Raw genomic sequence first — 23705 nt, forward strand, 5'->3', positions numbered from 1 at the left:
CATTACATAAACTGTCAACTCAAACTCATTCAACATGTGTTTTGTGGCATATTTTGGTACCAAACAGGGAGAGCGATTTCTTAAACTTTCTAAAATAAAAAGTATAAAAACATTCACAGACGTTTGGACTTAGTATTTCTTTTACATCCTGTGTTCCTTAATAACTAATACATACACTGCAGTGATCGGTAATGATATTTCTACCACCGTTGCGGTATGTAGACACTACTGTCGTCTAAGTGTTACTGTGCGCTTGCAAGATTTTTCCATCTCAGATCAAAGCGATCACATCAACACATTATCAGCCAAGACAGGAAGCTTATTAACACTGTTTTTTTTTCTATGAGCAAGGCAGCTGTAGCTTAGTGTTGATGGATCTCTGATGAGATCCATCAACGGCCTACGTGCATTAAACACAGGTGTGTCAATTAATCTGATTCATATCACCTAACAACACATCTCGCCTAACTGCCCCTCCGCTCAGGCGGCGGTGGAAAGATTCAGCCGTCAGTGTTGTCACCGTTAAACTGGCGGCTTTGATCAGCCCGGGACGTCTGCAGCTGGTCAGAACTGAGGTGAGTCACGGGACGGTCATTCCTGTGCAAGCGGGGCAAACTCCAACTCCCTCACCTGTGGCCCTTTCATCTGCACCTGTTCAAACAGCACATTCAAGCCATGGTTGACGCACTAAAGTATTAAGGGTTTGACCAGCTTAGATTCGGACAAAATGTACATGTTTTTACATCAAAAATAATTTGAAACATTCACGATTTTACCTGTGATTTGATTCCTGATATTTAAAAAAAAATGCACAATTTCACATCCTGACAACATCATGAGGCTCAAGTAAAACTTCCTTTCTATTCTCCAAACCCCTTCTTCTTCTATTTAGGGGCGCTGGAGCCGATCCCAGCTGACATTGGGTGAAGGCAGGGTTCACCTGCACAGGTGGCCGGTCCATCACAGGGCTTGTATAGAGACAGACAAGCATTCACGCTCACAATCACACCTACGCTCAATTTAGAGTCCAATAACCCGTGCAGCCCCTCCAGTGAAACTAACAAAACCTTTTTAGCAACTTATAAATCAGCCACATCCCGCCTTTATAATGACCTCAAAATGCACATTACAGAGAAGGTATATTGAATTAATAATGTAAAGTATCCAGGCTCTGCATGTCTTTAATGCAGGTGTATATCGGGAGGACGTCAGCATAACAAGCTGATTACGAAAAACTTTTAGCACTTCAGTCACTTTGTGTGTGTATGTGTGAGGCGTGACGCGAGGAACAGACAGACGGAGATTAAAATGAATCATGTCTTAGGTTTGCAAGTTGTGCGGGGAAAAGCAAAACAAATTAAAAGTGTCTTGTTTGAGCTGTGGCTAAATAAACAGTGTGTGTGGCGGGACTGACACCTGAATAGCCGTCTCCGTTTGTCCCTGGCACACAGGTAGTTAAAGGGATTTCTGCTCCGTCTGAAAGTAGACCCCCTTCTCCCAACCCCCAAACTACTGTGATTGTCTGTGGCTGGCTCCTCTAATGCTCATTGATCCAGATAATCAGGGACAAAATTGGGGGAAAAACCGGTGGGGGAGGTTCTGACAGTCGTAACTCAAAAGAGCTGCTTGTGGATAATTGAAGGAGGCATTAAGACAACAATAGTAATGGCTAATGCCGGGCCTTATTGGTCTCTCAGGTATCTCTAGGCAAGACTGGAGATCCACAGCTAAAATGGCAATCATTGTATCATTAGCAGAGCTTTAACTGCAGGGACAGAATGTGCGTTATCTGTGGGTTTAGCGAGCCACCAATGGGATGCCCTTCAGATGGCTAGTTTGAAATGCACTTGTTTGAGCTTGCGTTCATTCATTGGAAAGTAGAGAGAACACGACGTCTGAAATCCAACTCAAATGTGTGTTTTTGGATCTTAGATAACGTAATGATTCTGAAATGTTTAAATACTTTTAAGTCCCCGTCCATTCAAGAGCGGGCTTTGCTTATTGTTGCATCACTTTGACGTTTTGGCTTCCGCCGTGCGGAGTGACACGTGTGCCGTTTGACAATAGAAAGGTTGTTTTTACATGCATCTGCTGAAGAGGCCGAGTTTATCTGTGCCTGAATCTGAATTGAGGACACGAGGCATCACAGCTAGTTCGGAAGCCAAACTAACACAAGAAACTTGAAGCGTTGAATAAACTTTATTCTGGAATTTGTTGCAGAAAAACACGTTCAAAGAGTTGAATTAAATGATGAGGGCTATTTACTCCCTTTAGACACGGCTAAAGTGAATTAACTACCCCGCTGCCCTCAGTGAGAGAAGATACAATCCAACATAATGGAGATGATCGTGAACACTGCACATTATTATTCTTTCTCATCCACCACAGTGACACTTCAGCTTATGAAGCAAGAGTTCTGCCAAATGTCATGCGAAGATGGATGATTATCGTCAGTTCCCCTGCCATGGGAATATATCTATCTGGTGTAATTTGCAGGCTGGAACAGCAATGAGCACAGATAAGATCAATATTTAATGAAAGTGTAAGTGAAGCTTAAGGGTTGTCACTTATGCCTCGGCTGTTAATGACATGTCACATTATCATACTTATCAGATTGGGTCAATCTTAACTGCAATTACTGGCCTCATTTCTTTTTAATTCATTACAAATGTTGAATCATTTCACTCGTCCACCCCTGTGCAAACACACCGCGAGTGTCTTCTCCGACTGCTTGCATATGTTCTTTAGTGTCAACTGTCCGCACAAACTTCAAACTAAAATCTATTAATGGGAGCGTGGATTGGTATAATTCAATCAACACACCTAAAATGTGTTTTTAACTTGGAAGAGAAGTGTATTTCATGGCTGAGGAAGCCCCTATGCGTGGTGCCTCACTCTCCCTGGTAATAGTATCCCACAGTGAGCCTGCTGATTGTTTTAGTCCTGGATCACTGGCCATGGGATAAACCTGAGAGCCCAGCCTGCTTTTCATGTCAAAACCTTCAAGGGAAAGCGGCCACAATCCAAGAGCAATCACACTTGAGACATCAAAGTGCCAGAGAGAAGAGAGGCGAGAGACGGTCCACATTTTTTCCACGCGAGCCAAGTGCAACTCAAGCGTGGAGGAAGAGGAGATGATCTAAGGCGAGGGTGCCATTGAGAGGAAGACGGAGAGCAGACAGATGTGCATGGGCAGGTAGCGGCACATCGGGGCCCCTTCTGGAGCTGAGAGAGACACCGAGAAGCCTCCGCTGGGCGCATTCCTCCCCGCTGCTCATTCACTGTCCACTTTCACCTGGGCAGGAAGACCCGGTGTGAACCATACTTCACGACCTAACATTCCTGTGGTCAGTGTTGGAAGACGTATTCAGACCCTTTACTCAAGTTTAGGTTCTCCTGATACAACTATTTAAACTTGCACCATTGGAAGTGAAAGTCGTGCATTCGCCAACACCAAATTATTATCAGCACAGTCCAAAGGGAAAGTCCTCCTGATGCAAATAAATCCCTTCTGATGCAGGAATGTGTGGTTGGAATTTGCATTTTTTTTTTTTTTTGCAGTTAAAGGAGAAGCCAATTGTAACTACTTTGTATACAGTTTGATAGTTTTGCCAAGTTCCCAAGCGACGGGTTGGGACTTCTAGATAATCACAAGCTGAACTCAGGGCCTCATCAGATGATTAATCAGTAAGAAAACATGGAGGTAAAATCCTTGTTGGAACTGCTAGAAACTCGTAGATAGCTGAAACATGACAATGAGCTCCGACGAGACACTTTTCTTTTCACTAGGCAAAGTCATAAGGAAACCTCTTGTTTAATCAACAATATATTGTATTTTATTTATTCAGCATTGGCTTTGTCTGGGTATAATCATTCTGAAAATAAAGTCCAAAAACTTAAAAAAAAAAAAAATCCATCTGAAATTTTATGGAATAGCATGAAAAGTATTAATTAGCGTAAATGAATATTTTTACTTAATTACCATAAAGCAAATATTCAGAATGGAAAAAACTGTCCGTTTGCTCTTCGCAGCTGCATTTCAGGGCATCCAGCCTGGTATGATGAATAAAGGCAAGGGTTGTTAACTTGTCAGTGGCCCGTCACACTATTCAGCAACCCCCCCCCCGCCCCCCCATCCCAACTGTCCCTCCTAATACTTCCTCGTTAGCTGTCATTCATCTCTGTTCCGCCTCACTGCTGCCCAGCCAATGAAATGCTGGCGCCTGACCAAGAGCCCAGGCTGCTAAGACTTATGTTGTAAGTTGATAGATAACCGTAAACACAGCTTTTGGCTAGTTATAGGACACCATACAGGTGCAATTAACACATCAGACAAGAGATCAGCGGGTATGAGGCATGATGGGTAGGACATGTCTGGGTTCACATATGAACAAGTTAATTATATGAATGGATGTGTGAATACATATTCATTAATGGGGATTTAGAGGCATCATGAAGAGACAAAGGGCCCTTTTTTAATGTATTCACATTGTCTTGGATTTAATTCTATACATGACTGTTTTCACAATCCAGACAATTCATTTCTTTTGTTGACCAAATAGATAAAATAAACATGGCTTTTCAGTACGGCCTTGTTACAATAAAAGTAGGCGGTTTGTAAAGTAAGCCCTCTGACCTCTTGCCCTAAGTTACATTTGAAAGGAAAACATTGGATTTATGCAGTCTGAGACAACCTTTTATTTTTCACAAAGCCTGGGTTGCGCATTGAATTCTTTATTATTGTTATTGTTATTCAGAATGACAGATTTTCCTGACCCACCACCTGTGTGGGCATGTCACACCGTCACTGAGGATCCTTATCCATGCTGTGGCTTCATGTCCTCCTGTGTGACAACACACCAGCAGGAGTGTGTGCTTTTAAAGGCCCGACACACACACATCACGCCCCCTTTGCTTTGAGTGATTGAACAATTACCGCCACAGTTCATTTACTAGCAGTACGGACGTCCACTTTCCTAGTTTACCGGCATTCCTATCTGTTGTTTAACTTTTCTCTGTTGACGTGGAGTCAGCGTGGCTCTGGGAAAACACTCACACTTTCATGGCAAAATGGTTTCCATCGCAGCATGTGCATCAAGAGCGACGGCAACGAAGAGCAACCGATGACGGCTGTTTACAGTTTTATCAGGATCCAAGAAATTATTGGAATTAAATGATAGGCCACAAAACTTGTGCCATTTATTTTCCCCTTCCATCTTATTTCAGGTGCTAAAATATTATTCTGAAAGGTAATAATTATTTTTGGTAAAATTTGAGGGTTTTTTACAATTTCAACATGCTTTCCAATTAAATAGTGATAAAATGTCTCCATTGTATCCCTGAACTCGGTGCTTAACTGCAGAAATAGGTTACAATATTCATTTTCTATTAGATGATGGAAAAAAAAGAAAAAGGCATATTCCAAAAGTTTTATTAATTCAGTTTACGTCACATTACTCATAGACGATGTTCAGGTAACAGTCAAGCATTGCGACTTCAAAAGAAATGACTTGTTTTGAGCAATTCAAATATTTCACAATTAACAATAACAGCATGTCAGCTCGGCTTCTCTTTCTGAATAATTTGAAAGGAATGAGAAAAATGATATCAGAATTGCAGCCAAACAATATTGAGGGACTGAGAAGAAATATTGCGCTTGTTGTTGTTCATTAATTTAGTGGCATCGTCAGCTTTTTAATTTTAACAATACTGCTCATACTTCATATTCTAGCTATCAAGCTACACTCGTGTGCAATTTTCCAAATACACATCGAGAGCTGGACTGCACTTCGTAATAATGTATATTACCAATTTAATAACTGCAGAATAGCAAAAACTCCCACACAAATGTCTGAAAATACAATAAAAAGTTTTAATTCAAATTTAATTACACTTTTTAAAATGATAATATGTATTATATTACATATTCATAGTAATTTTGGATATTCTGTGTTGCCTTTAACTGATAATATAATAATATCACCTAATTATATCCCCATTCTTCTTATCTATTTAATTATTTATTAATGTATCATTATATTATCAGTTAAAAATTACTTAAAACCCTTTAGAAGTAATACATGTACTAATTGTGCCATTATTGCGATAACAGCATTCTTACAATTTTTAATTATTATATTTTCAACTCATTTAGAGGGAATTGTAATGCATTCTTTGAAGTCACTAATTTATCCAGAAGTAATTAGATTACTGGTAGCTAGCAGCTCACTGGTGGATCCTTTAATATGCACCACTGAAGAGCCACAGAGTTTATTAATCCGCGATGATCAAATAAGAGAAATGTTTGAACTAGATGGGAATAAAACAAAAAAAAAAATCTAACTCTGGAATGCAGAAAATGAATGACACTATTGGACGTGGCGCTGTGGGCTTTGTTGTTATGTTGTTGCTTCCATGTGAAGGACTTTCATAGACTCCGAGATCATTGAACTGGTGTCAATTTGTCCGTAGATACCCACTAAAAACGCCTTGTGGAGCAAGATGTCTGCGTGTTCTGGGAAGGAGAAAAAGCACATAGATGTGTGACTGACGAGAACTCTGCGTGCATGCTTTGTTAAAACACATTCTTTCCTCCTGAAAAACAATATTCTGTGGTAAGGCAAGACTGGCACAGAAGCAGCTAGTTCTTACAAAAGCACGGTCAATAGTCATTTGAATAAAGAGTATCTTCTTACCTTGACAGAGGAGCACGTACTCCGGAAGATTCCTGAGAGCCGTTTGTACCACGTCAAAGTTACCGCTGCCCATACAGTACATGAACGTTGGCAGGAAGTCTGTCGCTAGGCTGGAGCAGAGAAAACATTCAAAAGGACATAGTGAAAAGTAAACGGGAACAAATAAAAGTATGCCGCGCCTTTCCTCTGCATTTATCTCCACACATTTCCTCTCGGTTCTTCGGTTTCTGTCGGCGGTTTGTCCCAAACTGCTATAAACTTACCAAGGGTTATTCTGTATGCAGCGCAGGGCGAGATTGAAGGCCATGCTCCGACACAACTCTTCAGAGGACATCATGAGTCTCTGCAGATCATTCTGAAAATAGTGGCAAAAAGGGGTGATTGAGGCGTTACGCAATGACGGGTACTCTGCGTGACCTTTTTTTTTCCTCCTGTTTATGTTGTTTATGACTCACAATGAAGTACTGGATGATTTCTGGGCTCCTCCTAGACTTCTCATCCACCTCTGTCAACACTTCCAACACATCTAAAGTAGATGTGAAAAAAAAACGCGTTATGACTCATTATGATAAGATTTACACAGGTGAAGTTGCGGCAGCAGTATGTTTGTTACCCTCGACTGCCTCTCCTCTCGACATCTTCTTCAGGTACATCGTCATGTCGGCCGCGCTCAGTGAAACAGAGGCAGATATGTTGACTAGGGGCAGGGAACCAGTAGACATGTCATCTGGTAAAGAGAAAAAAAAAACATTTATTTAGATAAATTGTAGTTTACAACAGTACGAGTGCAACAGTGACTCTTTAGACTTATTACATACAATATCACCAGGAATCTAGACTGAAGGAAAAGTCTTTTGATTCAAATATATGTGGGATCTGTGACATCATCCTGTGCTCACCATCTCTATCTTCTGGCGCATTCTCTGCAGAGGACCTTTTCACCGGCAACGTGAGTCCAGCCAGCAGAGACTTCAGTTGAACCAGGTCGGGGTTTTCTGCACACAAACCCCTGACAGTAGAAAGGGTAAAATTAATTTTCTAACAAAGCTATTGTAGCTGTAAATTCCTTAAACTCATTCATAGTTTTGCAAGTAAACTTATCACAATTGTGTTATTAAAACCTGTATTGTCTGGCAGGATATACTTACTGCAAGATGGCAGAGTGCTTCTGTAAATAGGGAATGGCGGCCGCTGCAACGTGGGTGATGTACTTCTGCGTGAACTGCAAAAACTTGTTGATGAAGACCAACGGAGAACGAGTCCTCTGGAAGTTCTACGGGACGAAAGATGCACAAACACATTGTGAACATTGTAAAACGTCTGATCCCAAGATCAAATCCTATGTTGAGGATTTGGATCAGCGTGTGAGTCGCCTACCCGAAGGACCTTCATAAATGACAGGAGGCAGTCTTGAAGCGCCCTCTGGTGGTCGCTGTGGAAAACAAGCGGCTGCAGCAGCTCCAGGATGGCGAGCACATTGCTAAAGAACGTCATGTGGTTCTGCTGCCGAAACTCCTGCATGTTCAGGTGGATGCGGCCGTGTAAGAGACCCGCAACCATAGGCAGGTGTCTGGGGGGAGAAACAAAGAACAGTGTTACAGTTTGTGTTTAATGTGTACGTGTGAAATACTGCTGCGGAGAGTAAGACCTAGTTTTTCACCTGAGCAAAAGGACCGGGTGCGACACAGCCAGCTTCCTGCATGCGAGGTTGGCATCAGACACACGGCCCTCAACAGACTTTGTGTCTCCTATATCAGCAAGCAGCGTGACCAGACGATGCACCAGGACATCAAGCTGGGACAAATACAGAACAAAATATTCATTAAGTGTCACGGTGAAGTCATTTTTTTATGAAAACAAATGCAGTAAAGGCTTTAGTTATGCCATGTGAACTATTTTGTGATAAGCTACAGACTCTTTTAATGCATTTGTTTCTCTTGCTTGTCCTGGCTTTACTCAGAAATATGTATTTCTTTAAGAAGTGCCTTTTAAATCAAACCAGATATTTTACTCAGTACAACATCTGTATTCTTCTTGCCAAGGTAATGAAGACCTCTTTACCTTGCAGCTGCTGCCGTCTGCAGCCCCCCCGCTGCTGAACGTGCCCTCAGGCAGCGTAACGTGCTGGATGACCTCGGGGAAGTGCAAATAGATCTGCAGCAGCAAGTTCTGGCATCGCTTACTCATCGCACTGAAAGACAAAATAAACAAAATGGGAGCGATACTGTATGCATTCCCTTTACGGAAAATACATTTTATTATTGGCTCAGACAGTTCAGCTGTTCACGTTAAAGCTTAGTAACACACACAAAAAAATAAAGACTGTAATCCCTGATGTTATTGAGTTGTGTAGCTTGGGGCTATTTAATTGACAGTGACTGGTCGAACCATTTTGTGTAGCCACAGAAAGTTTGTCACAGCTTTTAAACTGAAGTGAGTTTCCCTCCATAGCGGGACTCAAATTATAAAGCAAACAATGTTTGACATATAAATTACCTCAGGTTGTGTCAAATTCACTTTCTCCATCTCTTTTAGGAGCTTATGAACAGAGCCGACACAAGATCACAGATTAAAGAACGATATAAGTACTTTTCTATTCTTTGTCTGCCAGCGACAATAATTAATGTACACTAATACAAACTAGGCACATGAATAGTGTAATGTAATTCGAAGGCATTTGCCTTGAAGTCACTGTGGTTTTACAAAATCCCTTAAGGCTCTTGTCAGGCTCAAATGATGTACTCTCTACCAACAGAAGAGATTTATTACAGCTATGAATTAAGCAAATCAGAGCGACCTTGACCAAGAGTAAAGCGTCTGCTTGTTGTTTAATAGTTGGAGTGTAATCGGAATAAACACCAGCTTAACTGACAGCGAGGTTTCCCAAGAAGAATGCTCAACATACAGTGAAGTGTTTATTTAACATAAGGCCAAAACCCTTTACTTTCAACATGTTTTCATCCTGCCATATTTTCAGTAGCAACAATTTTACCAGACAGCTTAGCTGTACTTAAAATACTGTAATTCGGAAGCTAATTTTGCTTGACCTTGGCCAAAGTTTCCTCATTAAAGTGGTTTAATAACCAGAGACATATTCATGAAAGGAGGGTTTGCCTCCACAAAGAGTTGCACCCTGATCTCTGACAGCTAAGTCAGAGCAGGAATTCACAACACAGGCAAGTTTAGAGCTTCAGCCTTAATCCTCTTGGCTTCATTATAATGCACTGAGCTTTTAAAGAGATCACAGTACAGACGACTTCTGCTGGTTTTAATTTCACACCAATAGACCTAATTATCGGGTTTTCCCTGGTCCACGGCATTGTGGCTGACAGAGGAAGTCTGAAAAGTTCATCTGCACCAAGGAGGAAAATCTAGTGCGATTTACCCCCGAGTTTATCAGCACGTAAAAATGACTTTCCGTGATTGGGCTAATTAAACACAACAATACAATATATCAAAAAGGGATTGGTTGAACACTTTGATGACTCATACGACAAGAGGTGATGAGCTTCTTTGAATGCAGAGGAAAGAGTTGTAAGAAGATTAGCGTTACAACAGTAAACAAAGGAGATGACAACACATGTACATGTTACCTGTCCTCCCACTTCTTTGTGCAGTTGATGAGGTACTCTGAGACTTTCTTAATGTTCTCTAGCTCTCCGCTGCAGTAGGAGTGAAGGAGGGGCAGCCTGGACTGGATGAGCGAGCAGGAGGCCTGGTCCAATCTGCTTTTGTCATCGTGTGGCGAGTCGCGACTGTTGAGCTCCGACTCGGACAAGATGAGGTCCACCAGGCTGATGAGCTCCTCAGAACTGAGTCTCAGCACACACTTTTCTGTTTTCTTCTGCACAGACCCGAAAAGAAAAATGTATTTAGCGGAATGAAATTCTCTGGCTTCGGTCTCATCAAAGAGGCAGAAAAAAAAGGGTGACAACTCGGGACCTTGTGACTTTTGATCTTACTTGAGGGATCTTCTGATCGCGTCCCTGCCAGATGCGCGGGATGTGGCTACAGGCCCATAGGAAATCAAGGGCCGACGATGGGTCAAGTCTGAAAAATGGTATACATACACATGCTTAATAAAATGCAGGAAATAAATATTGCTGGCCACACAAAACAGTTGGGTTATAAACAAAAAAATAGGTGTACTTGTAGTCTCTGCGCTTGCTGAGAAGAGCGCTGATACACTGCAGGAGGGTGGACCAGTTTGACTGATGTGTAAGCAAGGCCAACAGATATGGTCTGTAGGCAGGAGTTCCTCTTGACTGATATAGAGAAATAGGAGGAAAGGATGCATCAGGAAGACCGAGGAAACAACCAGTGTAAAGTCCAGTGTGAGAGGCCAAGAGAAAAGCACATTAGCAATGCTGATCTTACCTTGTTGAGGGCAAACAGCAGTTTCTGCTGAAGGTCCGGACACACTGACGTAACCTCTGGGTCCAGATGCTCCAGCCAATCAACCAGCAGCCCAGAGCTCAGTCCTGACTTTGTCACCTCGGTGCTGCTGGGGAAGAGGAAACTAAAAGGTTTACATTACATTCATATAGTCTTAACCACAAGACCTCAGAATACAACTACGCTAAAGATGTTATGCTCGATGTTCATGTTTCGTACAGCCAACACATTCACACCCATCCTACTACGACACAAAATTCTGTTCTCAAGTTTTTATAAATATATATTTGTTCCAAATATAAGGCCCATCAGTTACTTTTCAAAAATCCACATGCACCTTTCTTCACACAGTCATACATTTGCTCCATCGCACAGCACTTAAAAAATAATAATGACACCTCACTTTATTAAAAGCCGTTTTACCTGTTAATTATAATTTATTTCTTCCAAAACAGTTGTGAAGAAAACGAAGAGCAAGTGACGTGAGCTGAAGCTTTCATTTAGACAAAATTATGACAGGTGTGTTAACGGCATACTAAATAAATCAGAGCACACAAGGCCAAAATGCCACCGTGACTAGTTGCTGATAAACAGCAGCATTGCAAAGGCATCCACCAGATCTCCTCTACCAAAAACAATGAGAGCAAAACAGCATTGCTGATCTGTTTTAACTGGATATGCTCTGGTCTAAGTCAGCTAAAAAACACACAAACAAACAGAATCCATCAGCAGCACATTAGCGTGTCCTTCACCGGTACACACGGCGTGATGTTCACTTCACCCGTCTCTCCTCTGCTCGGTTTGTGAGAGGCTTGGATGAGCCCAGGACTTAGCAGCGAGATATTAACGGTCATGTGAAAGTTTAGCTGTGATCTTGTGATTGCATAATGAATATAGTGTAAAAACACTTGGGAGTCTTTGGTGATACACAATGTTTCACGCAGTAGTAGCAAGGTTTCTACTGTTGAAGAAAAACTCTCTATTCTAACAACACACCAATAGTATTCTGCACGAATAAAATCACTCCATATATTTGCACTCTTTTGTAAAAGACCTTGCACGTGTCGGTTTGCACATTTTCGTACCCGCCCGGCCGGCAGCAATCCTCCAAAGTGTTCTATGATTTCCACAGCAAGTGAATCTGTAAAGCTGCAAAACCAATTAAACCTTTCCGGACCAAATCCATAAGCAGTTCCCCAGTACGAAGCCGCAGACAGCAAACACCCCTTTGCTATTTCTTTTTTTTTTTTTTTGTCACAGACAGTCGTGTTTGTCATTTATTCCTGTCAAATATAAATGTGTCTTGCATGACTTGAGAGGGAAGCAGAGTTGCGGTTCTCACTTGTTAGAATCCACTTCCTTTTTCACAGATCGCTCCTCGCTTTCCTGAAGCAGCAAGGAAATCACCGTCGCCACGGGGCCGGCCGTCCCGTTCTGTGTACCAACAGTCATCAGCAGAGACAGCAGCTCCTCCAAATACGGCGACCTCGCCTCCATCAGCCCTTGTAACACTGGAGTATAATTAAAACGATGTTTTTTAAGACAGCATGCTTAGTTTATTTATTTTTCAAATACTTTTAGTCATTCATTCATTTGAAAATGGAACTTTTGCTGCACTTCAAAATACACCAAACTTCCAACAGTGTAACAAAAATAATAGATGGATCATTCCCAGTCACTTCTAAAAAGCCTTTGCAATCATGCAAGACTGTTTTTACTTGATCTAATAATATTTTAACATTGTGATAAATTGCCCGTCAATCAGCTAAATGTTTGAAACACTGAATCTGTTGCTCAAACAAGTCCAACGCACATTCACATCATCCTCACGGTGACTCTGTACCTTTCCCGATGAGCTCTGGCTCCGCGTTGCATCGGTCTCCAGACTTCAGCATCGCAATGATGGCTATCTGCGGCACTTCTATTTCTCTGCGATACGCCAAAGCCTCAGCCAGGTGGAGGAAACCTGAACGCACTGCAAGGCACAGACACTGGTCTCTCACTGACTATACACAATACATTAATCAACATTCGAGAAGATAAAGCGTTGAAGGCGCTCACCATCATTGTGCCTGTGCTTGGTAGAGTTCTGACCAGCGAAGGATTTGAGCAGAGTCTTCAGTGGTCCGGCCTCCACAGTCGGATTGTCTAACCAAATGAGCATCTCGACGATGACCTTCAGGAAGAGTGAGGAGAAAGCCATGTCCTGGGACACGAGACGCTGGGAGAAACAAGAAAAAGAAAGTCTTCTATACAATGTCGTATGACTCAATATGGAATCATGGACGGATTGTCAGGAAGCCTTACCTGGTAGAGGTGAAGCTGGCGCATGAGAGGACAGGAGAGGGCGTGGCTGTAGTGCATTGATATGACAATAGGCCCCGCGTGAGCAGAGGTGAGCAGCGTTGCAAAGGCCTGCAGCAGCCGAAACGCGAGCCCACCCTGCTGAACTTGGCCCTGCTTGGCCCGCATCAACTCCTTAGCAAGAGCCTGCTGCAAGGCCAGAGAGAGCTGGCTGGGAGGGGGGCCGTGCCAGCGAGGGTCCACTTTGGACGGGAATATCTGAGAAGCAAAGGATACAGAAACGGGTCAGTTTGACAAAGTGATATCATACAACAAGGAAAAGAGAATACAATAGCGAGTAAACCCCACCTGGAGCAACATGCCAGTGAGATCGTCTTCAGGCCCTACTTCAGGAAGCTGGCTGGCTGCTCTCATCTTCACAGAGCTGTGGGGCGTTTCCACTGTAACTTTGGCCTTACTGGTTTCAGCAGAATCTGCCAAATGTAGTCAGGACAACTAATTTAGAATATTTTTTATTCATTTTGTCGCTTTACATCAAAGCCCTATGTTATCTCAGATAATGTGTGAGTATAAAAAAAACTTAATATTCTGAGTAATAATAACTTTTAATGTGAGCAATCCAAAAAAATTAACAAGGAAAATGTCTTAAAATGTCAAATGATACAAGCTAAAACAGCACAAACATAATCATTTAGAGACTAAAGTCACTAACCTCTATCTGAAGGAAGAGAGGAGCTCAGTAATGAATGGAAAGTGTGCCCTCCAGTGGCACCTCGCTCATGCTGCACTTCCACCAGGTGGGCCATGTAGTCTAATGCAGGATACATACAATAGTAGATGAATCATAAATAAATCAAGACTATTATTTGAACATTTTAAACCATTTCTTTTGTAAGATATCTGCAGCACTCTTACGCTTGTCCATGATGTTCTCTTCCAGCGTCTCCGTGTCATGAGAGACCGCCTGATCCAAGTACTGCAGCAGTTTACTCATGCTGGACACAGGAATGCCAAAGGACTGTACAAACAGCAGCAACTGCTGAGACTCCAGGTCCTGTAAAGCTGAAGGGAAACATGTATCATTCCATTAAAAAAACAAACATATCTACATGGTGACCAGCACATATTTCTGCGTACTATGGCAAGTTGTACCTGCATCAACCAATCGAGAAACTTCTGATCGGATCATCCTCAGTTTCAACCAATCAGGCAGCAGGAGGGCCTCCTCTGAGGTGTCAACCAGGAAGGCAGTCGGTAGAGGCTTTTTGTCGGGAAACCAAATGTCCAAAAGAGCGTAGAAATCACTTTCTCCTGTAAAAAAAATGCACAATGGTATTAAACATGTTCCTATAGCTTCTTCAACATTGCACTGCACAGTTCACGAGACTACCTTTGGGCGGCCCCAGAGTCAGCAGGATAACCATGGCGTGAACGACAAGGATGTGCATTGTCGCAGTTTCTCCTGTGGTCCAGCGCAGAAACACCTGGTCCTGAGATTCTGACTGGAGAAAAAAGATTGTCAAGTACAAGTTTAATGCTCTTTTTCAATCAAACTGGGATTCATCTTCGATTGCAGATCACATTTTAGTTAAAGGCTCAAAGCATATTTTTCAAACTTGTTCATTTCCTGTTTTGCAAGAAGTTTTCAGAGGATATGGAACTTGCATCTTATTCTAAAGATATCTTACATTGAACTAGTGATAGTATGTATAAATAGTTAGCCATAATGCAGTTCAGTTAGTAACACAACTGTTGGTAACGCTCACCCAGCTGTAAAGATCCTCGCCCTCTTTGGTCTTCCTCATCCTCTTGATGTATGCAGAGAAGATGGTGAGGAAAGCACTGAGCACGGCGTTAGACTCAGGTCTGCCCGAATGTTTGGAGAACAGGCTGTTCATGATGGTGGAGCGCTCGACGATGAGTCGGGCAACGTCCTGTAGAGCGCAATCGGGGATCAAATTCACTTCAGGTGTGCTCAACGAAAACAACAAAAACAGATTAAAGAAAAGCATGTAATGAAATTAATGTAAGTAACTCGCCGTGATTACCAGGGCCAGGTCATTGTGAGAAGCCTGCTCCTCTACTGGTGCATGCTGGGACAGGTAGATAAGATAGGCACTGATCGTCTGTGGATCCGTCTCCATGTGAATCGCCTTGAGGAAGACAACAGACAAGACACAGCCGACACAACTCCTTGTCGTTAATCATCCTAAAAGTTATACATGTTCAGTTATTGACAGTTCACCGTTGAGGCGACACCGACCTGCTGCAGAGCGGTGGACGTCATGCCTCTGACGCTGTCAAACAAGGGGAGCTTCGGGAGGTCTTGTAGCAGCCACTGGTAACCGGGCAAGAGCTCAGCATCTGTAGAGTCTTCTTCCATGGGCTGGTCCCGCTCATCTCCATCTTTTAAGCCTCCCTCGGTCAGCACCAACGACAAACCCTACACACAAACATAACATGTCAAAGAAATTGTGTTTAAACAATAACACAAAGCTCATCGAGATGGCTTTTGTCCGCTTCCAATACGGTACCTTCATGGCCAGGACTCTCGACGCCACCTGAGAAGAGCTGAGACGACGCAGAAAGTAGTCCAGCACCTCACATGTGGTCTGTTCGTCAGCTTTAGGACCCAACAGAAGATCCTGGAGACGTCCGAGTAGCTGCCTTTGCTTTTGCTGTCTCTAGCAGGAAGACCGATAATAATACAGGATTATTCAAGAGTCAGTAACCAGATGCACAAAAGCAGGTATCATTTTAGGATCTAAAATGAAAAGCAAAGATGAATTGAGACAAGTTGTCAATGTGAGAACAGGACAGGTACGGTCTTACAGTCGACATACTTGTCTCTTCTTGGCTTTTTGCTCTTTGCTCTCTCCCTCTTCGTCATCCTCTATTGGTAGATTGTCATCCGCAGCATCGTGCAGAAGAAACTCACACAGGCACTGCACTGGAAGCACATCCAGGGACCCCTCACTGGACTGGACCAAATCAGCCAACCACGGCATGGACTGGGAGGAAGCCTGTGCAGAATTAAAAAATGTACAGTTACAGGATGCACACAACAAAAAATGTAGAAAACATGCTATTTTCCTTGTGCTTTCTTTCATGGTCTTTATCAATGTTTTAGCTGCAAATGAATCAACAAGATTTCTCCACTTGAAGTTGAGCTTTGATCAAAGGTTTACGATACCAAAGATTCTGGGTTGTCATCCAAAACAAATGCATTGAAGCACCAAGCTAATATCTTACACAAGTCATATGCTTGTTAAGACACACTATCCTTATTTTGAAGGTGGTATAGCTGTTACTATGTGCAGGTGAAAGGTGTTAGAGCAAATGTTGGGCCATTACCTGTCTCTGGATGATGTTGAGGAGGAAGTCTGGGTTGCGACTGCGGCACAGCAGATGCCCCAGACGCAGAGACGTGTTGAGCGTTTTCACCTGCTCCTGGATCAGAGGAGGAGGGCGACGAGGAGGACCCCTGAACACAAACGAATCCATCTTACAGTCACACATTTTAAATCTAAAAATTCTCATTATCGACCGACAATAATGTGCTAGTGGTAATAGCTAGACTGAACTGTCCGCTGTATAAAAGTAAAACATTGTCAGTTTACTGTCCTTCCACTCTAAAGAAAGTGGAGGTTGTTGGAGAAGCGTTAAGCTTCAATTTGAGGTATTCCTCTTGGTTTCTTACTGTGGATCCAGGCTAGTCAGCTGAGACAACAGCAGGCTGTTGCTCTCTGTGATGGTCTGTTTGGTGGAGGCTGCTGCCAAGTGGCTCTCAAAGGCCAGGATCTCTTGTTTCTCTCTCTGGGAGACCTGCAGCTCCCTGTTGATCATCTCCGTCTTTGTGTCCTCGTCCGCAATGGTGCATGGAGGGTAGGTATAGTTACTACGGAAGCAGAGAGAGATGCGTGTTAGTTGTTTAGCGTTTTCATCCTGGAACTGTCCCGTTCTAGATGACCTTCACCTACTTTGTCATAACCATCTCCATGAGCATTTTCAGTGTAGGATAGCCGTCCCAGGCAGCCAAACCTAGCGGAGAAATCCGACATCATATTAACGCGGTTTATTAATACCTTAGTAGTAGCAACACCTATTTATTCAACATATAAAACAGAGTGCTGTACCTATTTTCTGAGGATTAAATGCAGCCACCACAAGCAGCAGCAGCCAGGCCTTCCAATACAGTGCAGATATTGCCAAATTTGGCGCCTGGTACCTTAAACATTGAGGGTCTTTTGTTATTTCAGACTGTAAACTGTATGACCTGAAGGTTTTTTTTTATTTTTTAAAGACGGTTAACGTACCCTGCAGGCAGCTGAATGTTCTCTGGGTGGTGGTATGTACATAGATTCAGCACCGCATCAATGAGCTGGATCCTCTCCACTTTCAGGACATCCAGATCTATTTAGAAAGAAACAACCTGTCAGCGCTGTGGTCCTAAAGTGCATTTCCTTTGTTCATACTTTCCTAACTGAGGCACATGTGTTTACCAAAATGTCCAAATATTCTGCCAGAGTTTATTATAGACAGCTTTAACTGTGACCGTGAACGGTTACAGCGTCAGTGGATCTTCACACACACCATCAGACTGAACTCCAGCAGCCCTCTTAACCAGGTGATCCGCCAGCTCCATGGCGTCGGCAGGGCCCAGGGGCAGATCCCGCGACAGCCCGATCACCAGAATGCGCATGAGCGTGTCCTCCAACAGAGGCACCTCGGAGCAGAGGCGAAGGAAGAAACTGAGGAGTAATTTATACAAAACAGCTTAGTGTAAGGCGACTGTGTTAAAAAACACGACTCCTTTTGAATAATGTAGGAATACTCACTTTCTGTCACTCTCTGGAGGCCAGTTGTCCCACTTGTAATACGTCTCAGGTTGCTCTGTGAACAGCACTTTGTGAAGGCTGCAGACATGAAAGAGATCATTCATATATAAAGTAGCTAAAACACGGTTAGCTTCAGCTGTTTTAACAATAAACACTTCAGATGCAAGCAGTTACTGACCAGTGGACATAGTCTTTTGCATTAACTTTGCTGATGGTGGGCACCACAGTGTGAAGCCACCACACTGCGTCTCTCTGGATGGAAGCGATCTGATTCTGAAACGACCTCAGGCTCTCCAGATCTGAAACGAACCCGACGTATGTTTAAGACGAAGCCTATCATGCGTATTATGCATGATGGTTAGTAGATACACCATTTGAACAAATGCACAGCACTGACTCTTCTTCTCTCCTTTGTCCCACGCGATGCCAGACTCTTTGACCTGAGCGGTGATGCCCAACATCATGGAGCAAGTCAGTAAATCTGTCACCTGGATAACAAAACGTTCCTATGGGAGAGACAAAGATAAAGAGTCCAGAGTAAACACATGAAGATGAAAGCAGAAACTACGGAGGGATTTTTTACAAGCATGTACTTTTAACTCCAAGTCCACATGGGTGGTCTCCTTTCTCTCCTGCATTAAACCAAAGCAGAAGGACTGGAAGTTGATCTCGTGCTTGGTCTGTTTGATGATCTCTCTCAGCAAAGCTCGGGAGGCACGGAGGTAGTCGTCCTTATTGGTTAGCAGGTCCTGGAACACCATCGCCAAGAACTACAGACACAACAGAAGAAAGAAAACACCTGCCTTTAAACACATACGCTAATAACTGATTAAAATAGAAACACTATGTCCAAACTAGTATTTGTTCAAACAATTTAAAATGCTCAACTTTCACCTTTGGACCCTGCTCCGGGCTGTGCTGCAGCACCGTGTGGAGGACCTGCATGTTGTTAGGATTCCTGGCATTGGAGAGCTCATTGAAGATCACCAGCTTCACCATCGTGCCCAGGTTGTCTCTGTTAGAATTGAGCAGCTCCCTGGAGAATCACAGCCAAAGCGCCAGTGAGTGTAAGTCGCTGCTTGTTACTTGTGTAACAACAAGTTTCTGAGTAAGACGAAAAGAGACTCCGCAGACCTGATACACAGCATGTATTGGTTCAGGAGGACTTTGGGTTTGAGTCGGATCTTGATCAGATTGGAGATGACCTCCATGTCATCTGCTCCCTGGGTGTTGCAGTTCATACATAAAGACATGAGGAGATCTTGAGCCGCTCGAGTCAGCTGTGCACACAAACAAAGAGTCAACAGTGATTAGAGTTATAAACATTAATTTCCATAGTCATGATTTGACATAAACAAAAACCAAAAAGACTGAAAAATATTAGCTACTGCATTATAGCAGTGTGTTGTTGTGTCTTTTGCATTGAATCAATACACTGGTTCCAATATAGCAAGATAATGCACCCCAATACTGCCACTAATGTATTGACTATTGTTTTTCTATTATAAACTAAACGTTGCTTTTCATTGAAGAGGTATTGTGACAAATTTACCCTGCGATTCACTCACCAAAAGCAGTATCTTTTACGACAGAAAACATGGCAAATGAAATTCGTAGAAATTGAGCATTACAAGTGGTTGATTTCGGGACATTTTGTACTCACTTTTGGGTTTTGCAGCCAGGTCTCCAGCCGCTGCACGGTCATGAGCCGCGCCTCTTTGTAGCCGCACGTGGCCGTGAGCAGACGCAACAGGTTTCGCGACACATTGTCCATCGGCTGCCGGCGGTTTAACTGATCCCGTAGGACGTCGAGCACGTAGTCCTCCACGCTCTCTGCCAGCTCGTCATACCTACAGTACGCCAGAATCATTCTAAATAATTTGTGATAACAAAATATCAAAATCTTATCATCAAGGATCAAATCACAAACAGCACAAATCAGGCATTTTGAAATGGTATCTTGTTGGAAACTAGAAACCCTGTATGGGTAGTTTTAGTACCTCGGCATCATCTGTCCTTCATCCTCGGGGCTGAGTTTCTCCTCAGCTATCAGCAGTTCAGTCTGGCACTCATCCTCCTCAGGGGTTGAGGGATGAGGGCTGCTACCTAAACACAAAATGTAAAAGAAAATCAGCAACCCCAACAACCAACAAACCAGCGTGTTTTCTCAAAAGAACTGTACCTGCACTGAGATCGCCACCGGAGCGGCCGGTATCAGCCTGCAGCAGCATACTTTTAGGGGGCATCTTTGTCCCAAAAGCAGTCTGGATGTTGTCAACAAAATTCTTACAGTGAGAACTGTCCACCCAGATTCTTTCCCCCAGAGAGTCCTCAATGTACACCTGAAAATACATTCTAGATTAGCATACTGCAAGACATCTTACACGGCTAAATTAAAGGAATTTATAAAATAGTTTGGAGTGTTTTGTAAATTCGCACTTTTACAAAGATCTCTGGCCAGTTCTCATCTTCCTCGTAGGCGGCCATCAGCAGATTGCAAGCAAGTACAGACACAAGACTGTTCCCCTTGGCTTTAAAGTTGATTGAAGCATCCCGCCGCAAGAGGCTGCACAAAGCCTTGTGACCAAAGCGAGACAGGTGGAGAGTGAGACAAATCCAGTCAAATGCCAACATCTGTAGGGTTCATGTTGTGGAAGATTTCTTTGTAGGTGAACAATCAGAAAACTTACCTCAATAATTCCTTCAGTAGAAAAAACGTTTGGTTTGATTTTGGCCAGGAACATGAGACTGAGGTACAACGTTATGTCAGGCTTCGCTCGGTTCATCTTGAGTTGTTTCACTGCTCCACACAGCAGTCCCTCAATACGATCATCATTTCCTTCAGACTCTGCCGCTTCGATATCATCGAGAAGCACCGCCGGTGACACTACAACAAAAACAAGGCGTTTTAACTTTTGCTACTTTCGATGTTTTTTTTTCATGTTGACAAAACCATACAAAGCCATTGATCTACCTTCAATAGGTACGACTGACGGCTCCTTTATTGAGGGCGATATCGCCCTCTTGTCTACGGCTGCAACATCAGCGAGTCGTCCCAGAGCGCTGACAGGAGGGGTGGTGGACAGTTTGGGCCGCTTGGTGAGGCCGGACAGACCCGATGACGAGGGCAGCGTGGAGGAGGTCTCTCTCTTACGGTCAGCCGGTAAATTTGTGGATGCTGGCTTCAGCAGGATCGCAGGGGCTTTGGGCTCTCCACCCTGGCTCTTTGATCCAAGAGCAATGAAATCTCCTGTTGGGGGATGACCTGGGAGGAGCAGAAGTCACGATACGTTGTTGCTGACATCATCAAAAGCACAGGAAGATAGCACTGTGGTAGGTATCGCACCGGCTGCTACATATACCTGATGGTTTTGCAGCATTGGGACGCCTGAGCGCTGCAGGCTTTGGACGATTCATCTTGACTAATGCACGGTAGGTTAGACAGGTGACATTAGATGGCTTGGAGTAGTCTGTGTATAAGAAAACAAGGAGACACAAAAGTCAGCAAAGGAACGTCAGCTGTCATAACTGCGGGAGCCAACACCAATTACGTAACGTTAATCACTTGGCAATGGAAACATACAGAGACCAAAAGTCCGTGTTCAATCTCATCTGTACTAAATAACGCTACATACTGAACACAAAGTGTTCCGCTAACGACAACAAACGGTGAAAGCTAGCTGTTTCGAGGCGGCTGTTAGCACCTTGAGCTGATATGTGTCACGTGTGAACTGGTGTTGATATCAAATTTAAAGCCGCTCACATGTTTATTCGGTTTCATAGAACGGGTTGTGGTTAGCCTGAGCGATGCACTTATAACAATAAAAAAACGCGTTAGCCAACTCGGAAGCTATCACCATGACGGCTTCTTCTTCTTCTTCCTTCTCCTCTTCTTCTGCTGCTTCTTCTCCTTCCTCTTCTTCTCTGAATCAATGCAGCTCGCTAACAAAAGTGAATTGGTGCATACCGCCACCTAGCGGCGAAAGTGTCAGTTGGCGTTGTTGTTAACGGCACACAGAAAGCAGTCGACCAGAAATAGTGCAACTTCTTCAAAGTAAAATACCTATTTATGTTTCGCATCAAACACCATATTTAAGAGTCCTCGCTCGTTATATTTCTAGTGTTATACCGTAGTTGTGTTGGTCATGGCGTGTAGCTTGGTTTTATTTTGGAAATGGTTACCGGAAGTACTACTCTTCATATACATTTCTAGCTTGATGCTCGAAGAGTGCAGCTGTAGTTACTGACGATGACCACAAGAGGGCGTACATGCGTTAGCAACAGCAGGATCAAAGAAAGAGCAAAAGAAAGAGCAAGGCCGACACAATAGCGCCGTACTAGCTTATTACTTTATGATTATGATTACAATAATAATAATGTAATAACTTATGAATCTCTTTGTCCACCAGAAGGTGATCACAACGTCAAACTGTCAGCTGTAAAAAGTATTATTAAGTTAACAATGGAGCGAGCTATAATTATGCATCACGGCCACTGGAGGGCAGTGTGTACAATGTCTATGGAGCAAACCAGTCGAACTGAAGCATGTTCCCTCCAGTGGTCACAATGAGTAACTGCAGTATAAAGTTAGACCAAATGTTAATTTTTAGTTCCGGTCAACACCTTCAAAATAAAACTCTAAAAATATATATTACGATGTAGGTGCGCACAGCGGCCATTGGAGGGCACTAAAGACTCATTACTTTAGTCTTAGAATATACACTACTATGTACCAACAGGACGGATCAAAACGGGATGTAACTGTAGAGTTTTAAAAGTAATTCAAAATAAATAATGATATAATTACGTTAAATGATAGAATCTGACAATTTCAATTAATTCAGTTTTGGGAAAAGTTGTTTTCCCCAATTGGTGGTGTCTCATATCTCATATACCTTTGATGATATCAGAGGTATTACTCAAGTGTTCCAGACACCTACATGTGGAAAAATATATCTTAAAATGATCTTAATCCTAATAGTATATGTATTGATACAGGGTTTGATGCGGCAATAGGTTGTTCCAAATCCATGAGATGTGCGAGATTTTTTTTTGTGAAAATATAATAAATAATAAAGTGCTATACAACTATTACTAAACAAAACGTGCATGTATAGTTGGGAAAACCTAATATGTTAACCACAAGCTTAAAATCACTGCAAGAGGATTGTGCCTCAATAAAATGATGACTCGTCATTTTTATTTTTTTTAAACAGCCTGTGTTGTTAATAGCATAGCATATATTTACAGTTATACTTTAGGATGAACGAGTAGCTGTTTTCCTGTTGTACAAAATTAAAAAACACAAGATTATACATACACACGATTAATTTTCTTTTTCACTTGAATTCAGTAGATTCACTTTCTCTTCTCGAAAGGCAAAGTAGACCACTGGATATTGTTTTAAACTTTCTATAAAATTTACTAATTGAACACATGGTGGCAGCAGTCTCTATTCTCGTGCCCTAAAATA

General features: G+C 42.8%; 1 protein-coding gene across 8 annotated transcripts; it reads right to left on the reverse strand.

Moving 5' to 3' along the window:
• Positions 1 to 6254: 6254 nt before the first annotated feature.
• On the reverse strand, positions 6255 to 22119 carry ints1 (integrator complex subunit 1). Of its 8 annotated transcripts, none has more exons than XM_068578722.1 (48): positions 21996 to 22119; positions 21595 to 21702; positions 21207 to 21497; positions 20923 to 21119; positions 20672 to 20809; positions 20415 to 20574; positions 20233 to 20338; positions 19896 to 20082; positions 19367 to 19512; positions 19127 to 19268; positions 18826 to 19002; positions 18630 to 18738; positions 18411 to 18531; positions 18233 to 18310; positions 17988 to 18145; positions 17711 to 17807; positions 17531 to 17622; positions 17375 to 17435; positions 17095 to 17292; positions 16749 to 16878; positions 16238 to 16417; positions 15929 to 16078; positions 15658 to 15837; positions 15443 to 15547; positions 15161 to 15328; positions 14785 to 14896; positions 14547 to 14705; positions 14310 to 14456; positions 14107 to 14205; positions 13743 to 13867; positions 13398 to 13652; positions 13152 to 13311; positions 12934 to 13065; positions 12433 to 12601; positions 11073 to 11196; positions 10845 to 10960; positions 10658 to 10745; positions 10289 to 10539; positions 8757 to 8886; positions 8356 to 8489; positions 8073 to 8265; positions 7844 to 7968; positions 7595 to 7704; positions 7309 to 7422; positions 7151 to 7221; positions 6959 to 7050; positions 6696 to 6805; positions 6255 to 6514 (listed from the first exon to the last, which is right to left on the reverse strand). In XM_068578722.1, the coding sequence occupies exons 2-48, from the start codon at positions 21647 to 21649 to the stop codon at positions 6399 to 6401; spliced, it is 6558 nt and encodes a 2185-aa protein (XP_068434823.1). In that variant the 5' UTR covers positions 21650 to 21702; positions 21996 to 22119; the 3' UTR covers positions 6255 to 6398. The 8 variants fall into 8 exon arrangements, with proteins under 8 accessions (XP_068434823.1, XP_068434822.1, XP_068434821.1 ...); XM_068578721.1 differs by having other exon boundaries at positions 11073 to 11199; XM_068578720.1 differs by having other exon boundaries at positions 15434 to 15547.
• Positions 22120 to 23705: the final 1586 nt, after the last annotated feature.

Source organism: Clinocottus analis, unplaced genomic scaffold (assembly GCF_023055335.1).
Source record: "Clinocottus analis isolate CAN_PGR_092001 unplaced genomic scaffold, fCliAna1.0.p SCAF_16, whole genome shotgun sequence".
Lineage (NCBI taxonomy): Eukaryota > Metazoa > Chordata > Actinopteri > Perciformes > Cottidae > Clinocottus > Clinocottus analis.